Source organism: Dromiciops gliroides, chromosome 1 (genome assembly GCF_019393635.1).
Source record: "Dromiciops gliroides isolate mDroGli1 chromosome 1, mDroGli1.pri, whole genome shotgun sequence".
Classification (NCBI taxonomy): Eukaryota; Metazoa; Chordata; class Mammalia; order Microbiotheria; family Microbiotheriidae; genus Dromiciops; species Dromiciops gliroides.
In genome coordinates this window covers 8781604-8789912 of record NC_057861.1, presented here as the reverse complement: position 1 = coordinate 8789912, position 8309 = coordinate 8781604, and the positions used below count along the sequence as shown (strand labels likewise).

The 8309-nt window shown below is 48.0% G+C and overlaps 1 protein-coding gene across 1 annotated transcript in view; it reads right to left on the bottom strand.

Annotated features, from left to right (window-relative positions):
* Nucleotides 1–366: 366 nt before the first annotated feature.
* LOC122738265 (galactosylceramide sulfotransferase-like) overlaps nt 367–8309 on the bottom strand; it is a 29348-nt gene continuing 21405 nt past the window's right edge. The window contains exon 3 of the mRNA XM_043980326.1: nt 367–4080. Within this exon, the coding sequence (XP_043836261.1) occupies nt 2955–4080 (1126 nt within the window). The 3' untranslated portion in view covers nt 367–2954. The remainder of the gene's footprint in view (nt 4081–8309) is intronic.

The window sequence follows — 8309 nt, the reverse complement described above, 5'->3', positions numbered from 1 at the left end:
GGCACCTAGGTGGCGCAGTGGATAGAGCACCAGCCCTGGATTCAGGAGGACTTGAGTTCAAATCCGCCCTCAGACACTTAACACTTACTAGCTTGTATGACCCTGGGCAAGTCACTTAACTCCAATTGCCCCTCAAAAAAACCCAAAACCAACAAAAAGCCCCGATTATGCATGAATAGTCATGCAAAATACATTTCTGTATTAGCCATGTTACAAAAGAAAACACAAACCCAAAAACAAACAAACCCAACCCCAAGAAAAATAAAGGTTTTGGGGTTTTCTTTAAAAGTATGTTTCAATCTGCATTCAGACTCCATCAGTTCTTTCTCCGGAGGTGAAGAGCATTTTTCATCCTAGGTCCTTTGGAATTGTCTTGGATCTTTGTATTGTTGAGAATAGTTAAGTCATTCACAGTTGATCATCGAATAGTATTGCTGTTGCTGTGTACAATGTTCTCCTGGTTCTGCTCACTTCACACTCTCCTACCCAGGCTAGAATTCTTGATATCAACCTTAATTCCCCACTCAAACTCTTCATTCCTGGAAACTGTGCCTCTCTTAGTGCAACTTAAGACTCCATTAGGCTTTTTGGATGCCTTGGTGGCTCATTGTTGAGCTTGTAGTCCACCAATACCTCAAGATTTTTTTTTTTTAAATAATCTGTCCATGGAGGAGAAACAGCAGGAAGTTACCCCCCCCCACCCCCACCCCCAGCTTTGTGGACAGTGCCTGGCTCTCCTTGTGCTTCAAGGATTGGACATTAGAGGGAACCGTTGAGCCACAGCCGACAGACTTGTCAAAGGCAGAAAGAGACCTTAAAACTCCTCTGGTGCCCCCGCCTCTTTATACAGAGGCAGAAAGGGAGAGGGCAAGGGATTTGCTTGTGGTCATGCAAGTAACAAGAAACAGAGCTTGCCCAAATCTTAGGGCAGACAGGATGGTACAATGGAAAAGATCCAAAGACCTGAGTTCAAATCTTAGCTCTGTGACATCCATAAAAATGATGGGGTTTGACTAGATGATTTCTATAGTCCCTCCTGACTTGGACTCTATCCCCCACAGCCACAGCTACTGAGGACCCTGAAAAGAAACTCCCCACAGCTCACATCTCTGGTCCTGTCCTGTGGTTCAGCATCAGAACCGGATGTGGTTTTACTAAAGGAGACGTGCTTCAGTGTTTTCCTGCAGCACTCCGGGGGATCATGTTCCATTTGACTAGCTGCTTAAATCACCGGTATGTATTGTCTCCCCCGTTAGAATGTGAGCTGCTTGGGAGCCTGACTTTTCTTAGCCTGCCCCCTCAGTCTTGCAATATCGAATTCTGGGAGGCTAATTTGCATGGCGTGGCCAGGGGCATAATGGGACTTGAAAGGACTTTTTTTTTTTCCAAGTCTAACTCCAAAAATGTGTGAATCAAGCAGCTACAAAGATATGTTGTGCCTGGGGCTCCCTCTTCTTCCAGCCCTTTCACCCCGGAGGACCCCTCCATCCCTGAGGCCCCCTCCTCCCACTGGTGCGTTCCTCCCAGAACTTCTGAGAAAGTACTCAGGCAAGCCATCCTTCACCCATCTTCCCCACCAGATCCCAGAGAGCTACTTTCTCTCTCCCCCGCCCCACTTTTCCTATCCCTTTTATGTGTTTTCTTGAATTAGAACGTGAGCTTCTCAGGGGCAGGGACCGTCTCTTTGGGGGTTTCTATTTGTATCCTTAGTACTGAGCCCAGTGCCTGGCACATAGTTGGTGCTTAATAAATGCTTTTGGACCAGTGGCTTCTCTGGTCGACTGGTTAAAGCTGTGTTTCTAACTGAAGCAGCTAAGTCACGTCTTCTCCAAGGAAGAAAAGGCCCCATAGCAGCTGTGGTTAGATGTCAACCCAGCAGAAACACTAGCAGACAGCAACTTAGTGGAGGGAACAGATCAGCAGAGCCCTCAGTGGTGTGTGGCAGTGGAGAAAGGAGCCCCTGGTAAGAAGATGACATCCGAAACTCTGTAAGGAAGGTAGTAGCAGCAGCAGTCACAGAATGGGGTATTGTTGCATGGATCCAATGAGATCATATGTGTAAAGTGCTTTTCAATCATTAAATCATCATTTAAGCGCTAGCTATTATTATTATCACTGTTATTACTGTTATTATTCTATCGGGTACATGTATTCCTCAGCCACATATGTGGCTTCTCCTACATGCATTACTCTGGTCATATATGCTCCCACTCTCCTCAGTGTTGCTGTGGAAGTCTAAGGGAGTATACCCCTAACTATGGGGCGATTTTCCTTGTCCTTTATTTTGTTATGACACTGAATTAAATATATTTTGTTTTGGCCTCCCATGTCCTCTGGTTGATCTGGTAAGAAGAATATGGATGGGGGCTCATGAGTTATGGGTTTGAATGGATGTTGACTCAAAGTGTGCTTTAAACCTGGAGTAGCTTTTGGAGGACCCCAAAAGAAAGACACACACTCTTGACCATCTACAGAGGCTCACATTAGCATCTCCTATTGTGCCCCTGCCCCCGCCGGTGACTAGTGAGACCAGTGAACAGAAACATAAACAACAAATTCCTTTGCTTCAAAGGCTGCCCCTACATGAGTGGCAGGGGGGTAGGGGTGGAAATACATAACATTCCTTTTTTTTTCTTTTATCTTATTAAATAAAAGTTGCAATTAGTCAAATACTACTCCTGGTTAAAGGTGTCTTGGTGGCCAGTCTGAGGCCTGGTTGTCTGAGGGCTTGGCCTTGCCCTCTCTGTTGCAGGTCTCACCCTAGGCCAGGGGAGTGATGGAGAGATGCCGGCAGGATCAGAGGTTAAAGGTCAGATCTTGCTCAGTCTTGCCGAGGTGGGCTCCCTGAGGACCCTACCATCTCCGTCCCTGAGAGGAAAGACCCAGGTACTGCACCAAAGGGGGCTGGGAGAGGAACAACAGAGAGGGCAGGCCGAGGCTAAGAGGCGGGCCGCTCACCACCGCAGAAACTCCCTGATATACTTCAATATCCTGATGACCCACAGGTTGACCCCCAGGTCAATGAGGTACTGCATCTCGGGGGTCAGCATCTTCCGGCACAACTGCTGGTGCCGCTGGCTGATCCGTTTCTTCAGGTTGTAGCCCAGGATGGTCTTGGTCCCCAGGGGCTGCCAGGGCTGCATGGACGCCTCCTGGATGGCTTCGGCGTCCACGGCCCGGCCGCCGTCGATGCAGATGCGGCGCATGCGCTCGTTCTCGCGCCGCAGCGAGGCCACCTCCCGCGCCATGCGCTCGCGCCCGAAGGCCTCCACCTTGCGCCAGAAGCTGGCGTTGAAGTGGCGGTAGAGGAGCGCGTCCAGCTGGTTCCAGGCCGTGGCCCGCCGGTAGAGCTCGCCGCTCAGCCGGGGCACGGCCGAGGCCCGGCGCGCGTTCAGCTTGAAGTACAGGATGTCCTCGAGCTCCCAGCACAGGAGCTCCTTGAGCAGCACCAGGGACTCGTCGAAGTACTCCTGCAGCATGACCAGGTGGAAGCGCTGCTCCACCTCCAGGATGTGCTCCGCCACCTGCGGGCTGCGCGGGTCCAGCCCGCTGTCGTAGCCCAGGTCGAAGAAGAGCAGGTTGCGCAGGTAGTGCGCGTTGAAGCCCTTGGGGTCGTAGTAGCGGCCGGGGTCCTGCAGGAACTTGGCCAGCTTGTCGCGGCCCGTGAGCTTCCACGTGAAGGGCACCACCATGCCGAAGTAGTGGAAGGACGACTCGAAGAGCCGGGCCGGGTCGCGCAGCACCGTGATGAACGTGGCGTTGGGCGCCACCAGGCCGCGCACCTCGGGGTAGCGGAAGCGCATGTGGTTGCAGATGATGTTGAAGCAGTCGCCCGGCCGGTAGTTGTGCACCAGGCTGCGCTTGAAGAAGGACGGGTAGTTAAAGTCGTTGTAGCCGCTGGGGAAGGCGAACTTGAGCTTGTGCTTCTGGCCGAAGCGGAAGAGGATGTTGAGCAGGGTGCTGCTGGCCGTCTTGTGGGTCTTCATGAACACGATGTCCGTCTTGGGCCGGCAGGAGCCCTCGCTGCTGCTGTTGACGGGGGGCGTCGGCGGAGAGGAGCAGGAGGTTTCGGCTGGGGGGCTGCAAGGGGAGGAAGAACGGGGAGCCCGTGAGGGACGGAGCCACGCCCTGAGACTTGGGGTCTGGAGCTGTCCCCTCATCGGAGAGAGAGGCACGGCTTCGAGGCCAGCCATGCCCCAGGGTGTGTACCATCCATCCCCTCCTTTGCACGTTCCCTTTATGTGCTGCCGGCTCCCATTAAAATGCGAAGTCCCCACGGGCGGGGACTCGGGCTTAGCACAGTGCCTAGAGTTTAGTAAGTTCTTAAAATGCTCTTTGTGCTCTCTCATCTGTCCATCCATCCGTCCCTCTGGCTGTCTAGATAACTATCCTTCCATCTATCAATCCATCCACTTATTTAGCTGCCTAGATATCTACCCATCATCCTTCCTCCATCCATCCATTCATCTACTTATCTTTTTTCCAACTATCTACCCATCCATCTACCTATCTAAATAACCATCTGTCCTCCCATCTATCAGTCCATGTATTTATCTATTTAGATATCCATCCATATCCTTCCTCCATCCATTCATCCATTCATCTATCTGTCCTCCCATCTATCAATCCATGTATTTATCTAACTATTTAGATATCCATCCATCATCCTTCCTCCATCCATTCATCCATTCATCTATTTATCTGTTTTTCCAACCATCTACCCATCCATCTACCTATCTAGATAACTGGCTTTCCATCCATCCATCTATCAATCCATCCATTTATTTAGCTACCTAGCTATCTACCCATCATCCTTTCATTCATTCATCCATTCATCCATTCATCTATTTATCTAACCATCTACCCATCCATCTACCTATCTAGATAGCTATCTGTCCACCCATCTGTCTACCAATCCATGTATCTATCTATATGGCCATCCATCATCCTTCCTCCATTTATTCATTTATCCATTCATCCATTTACCTACCTATCTAAATATCTGTCTCTCCATCTAATCATTTATCCATCCATCTAAATATCTCTGTCCATCCATTTATCTCTCTTTCCATCCATCTATCATCTGTCTGTCCACCCATCCATTTAGATACTTATCCATCTAGCTATCTATCTAGATATCCCCCATACATCCTTCCTCTATCTATTTCTTCATCTATTCAGCTATCCATTTAGCTATTCATCCATCTGTTCATGTATTTAGATATCATCCATCCATCTCTCTCTCTCTCAATAGCTATCTCTAGCATTTACTAAATGTATGACAATGGACAAGTGACTTAACATCTCTTAGTCTCGGTTTTCTCATCTGTGAAATGGGAATGAGTGGCTGAAGCATTGACTTCACATAGTGGCTGTGAAGCTCAAACAAGACAGGGTATTCTGAAAAGGAAGCTGGAGGCCAGTCCCTACTGGTGGGTAGGAAATCCCCCAGGGTTCCTTTGCTTGGTCCCCTAGAGAGCTGCCCTGCCCCTGTGACAAACTAAAGTCAGACTATGACTAACAAAGCAGCTTCCCTGTCCAAGGGAAGGTGCCAAACCCAGGATGCCTCTCTTTTTTATTGACTTCACTACATGCCACTGGCTGTTAGCATTACTGTATTGTTTCATCTTGGCACGACATTGTGCAATGTGCAACTTGTCACAACATTGTGGGTTTGTGGAATAGAGTCATCAGGAATCAATATATCGATTGGGACATGACTAAGGAAGGAAGAAAACAATAGCAGCAGATGCAGAAAGAGATGCGACTGTAGGAAGCTGAGTTGTGCTGGGCCCATGCATTTGCCATGTGGGTGAGTCCAAGCAACTGGAAGAGTTTTATGATTTTTTTTACCCTGGAAACTCATAGGAGTCATCTGATTTTAGGAACAGAAGCAGAGATTAAAAATGATGATATTAAAAGGAGATGTTGAGGCAGCTAGGTGGTGCAATGGATAAAGCACCTGCCCTGGATTCAGGAGGACCTGAGTTCAAATCTGGACACTTGACACTTATTAGCTGTGTGACCCTGGGCAAGTCACTTAACCCTCATTGCACCGCCCCCCCAAAAAAGGTCAAGATTTCAGAATAACTGATAGCAATATCAGGGCTGAGGAGACCACTCATGTGACTTAGCAATGGATTGGATCACTCAAAAAATACCTGCTACACTGAGTTAGGAGACAGCACCTGGGAACAGGTCTACACAGCCCCTCTGGAAAAGGAAAATTGGCCAAGAGAAGAGAGACCTTACTAAACAAAGAGAGCCCAACAGACTGCAAGGAATATTTGGCCAATGCTGGGTACACAGCATCAGAAAGGGACAGCTTGCTCCAGAGTAGGACAGAACTTTGACCTCCTACATCAGAGAGAGACAGATTCCCCAGGTATAGGGGGCCAAGCCTGGTCCTTTGCACTAGACAGAGAAACACCAACTGGGTCAAGGCCATGGTTTGATATTTCATAGCAGAAGGACACTGCTGGACTTAGCTGGGAAACTACTCAAGAGGACCCACATTGTCAACCTGAGGAAGTGTGTGTCCACAGCATGACAGCAACGGTTCCGGGCCCCTGGAGATTCCCAGGACCCTTTCAGGGAGCCCCTGAAGGCAAAACTATTTTCATAATGATGCTGACATTATTTGCCTATTAAAATACTCCTCCTTTTTCCAACTACATATCTGTGGAAGGTTTGGTTTTTCACAGACTTCAGCCAAAACAACAGATTGCAACAGATTGAATATGGAAACAGAATATAGCTATCTTCTATTAAGACATACTAAAGATATTTGCAAAAATCTGTAAAAAATGCCATTTTCTTGATATTTTTGGTTTGGGAAAATATACTTTTCACTAAAAATGTTATTTATATTAACATCTCATAGGTTTATTATTGTTATTTTAAATGAATAAATAAATATTTTAAAAGGTTATGTTTTAATTTCTAATATAATAGATGTGGATGGGGGCAGCTAGGTGATACCTTGGATAGAGCACTAGGCTTGGAATCAGGAAGATTATCTTCCTGAGTTCCAGTCCACCCTCAGACACTTACTAGCTGTGTGACCCTGGGCAAATCACTTCACCCTGTTGCTTTAGTTTCCTCATCTGTCAGATGGGATGGAGAAGGAAATGGCAAAAACCCCTCCAGTATCTTTGACAAGAAAACCCTAAATGGGGTCACAAAGAGTCAGACATGACTGGAAAGTAGCTGATAACTGAAATGTGGATAGATATAACCGTTATAAACAAAAAATGTCTTGGGGTCCTCAATGGTTTTCTTTTTGGAGGCAGTCAGGGTTAAGTGACTTGCCCAGAGTCACACAGCTAGTAAGTGTCTGAGGCCATATTTGAATTGAGGTCTTCCCAACCTCAAGGCCAGTGCTCTATCCACTGTGCCACCTGGCTGCCCCATGTCCTCAATGATTTTTAAGAATATAAAGGGATCCTTAGACCAAAACATTTGAGAACTGCTGCATTATAGGTCTCCGACCTAGAAAAGAGGGGTTAGTTGATGGAGAGCTTCCAGAGGACCAGCTTTGGGGCTTGTGGGAGCCCAAGGTCTGACAGACCTGCTTGATAACAGGAGTTAGATCTGATCACAAGAACCCAAGAATCATGTTGGTGGCCATGGAGCCCTTGGACAAAACTGTTCTGCTCAGAAACATCATGGAGCAAGGAGTGAGATTATAACAGCTGGACTCATGAACACCCACCACCATCAGGTGACCACCAGGATGGCCGGACTGCATCCTGTTAAAGCTTCAGAGAAAGGAGTAACAGGAAGGGGGATGTGCTTGCGAGGAGAAGGCAGATTTTGTGCCACAAAAGCCCAGGTCCTGGCACTGGGAAAAGGAAGCCAAGCTAGGGAAGAAGGGAGCCAGACTCCATCATCAAACCTTCAGGGGTCTGTTCTGGCCATAGAGCCAATGAGGACGAGGATGGCAGCCACACTGCTGTCCTGGAACTCAAGCAGCTGGCCTGCTCCCATCACTTCTAAGAAACATTGGAGGGGGCAGCTAGGTGGCATAGTGGATAAAGCACCGACCCTGGATTCAGGAGGACCTGAGTTCAAATCCAGCCTCAGACACTTGACACTTACTAGCTGTGTGACCCTGGGCAAGTCACTTAACCCTCATTGCCCCACAGAGAGAGAGAGAGAGACAGACAGACAGACAGACAGACAGACAGACATTGGAGGAATAAACATTTGTAGCCTTCCAAAGGGTTTGTGTAAGGAACAAAGGACAGACAGGATGACAATAAAGATAAAAATGAAAAGAACGAGACACAAAACAACTAAAGCTGTGA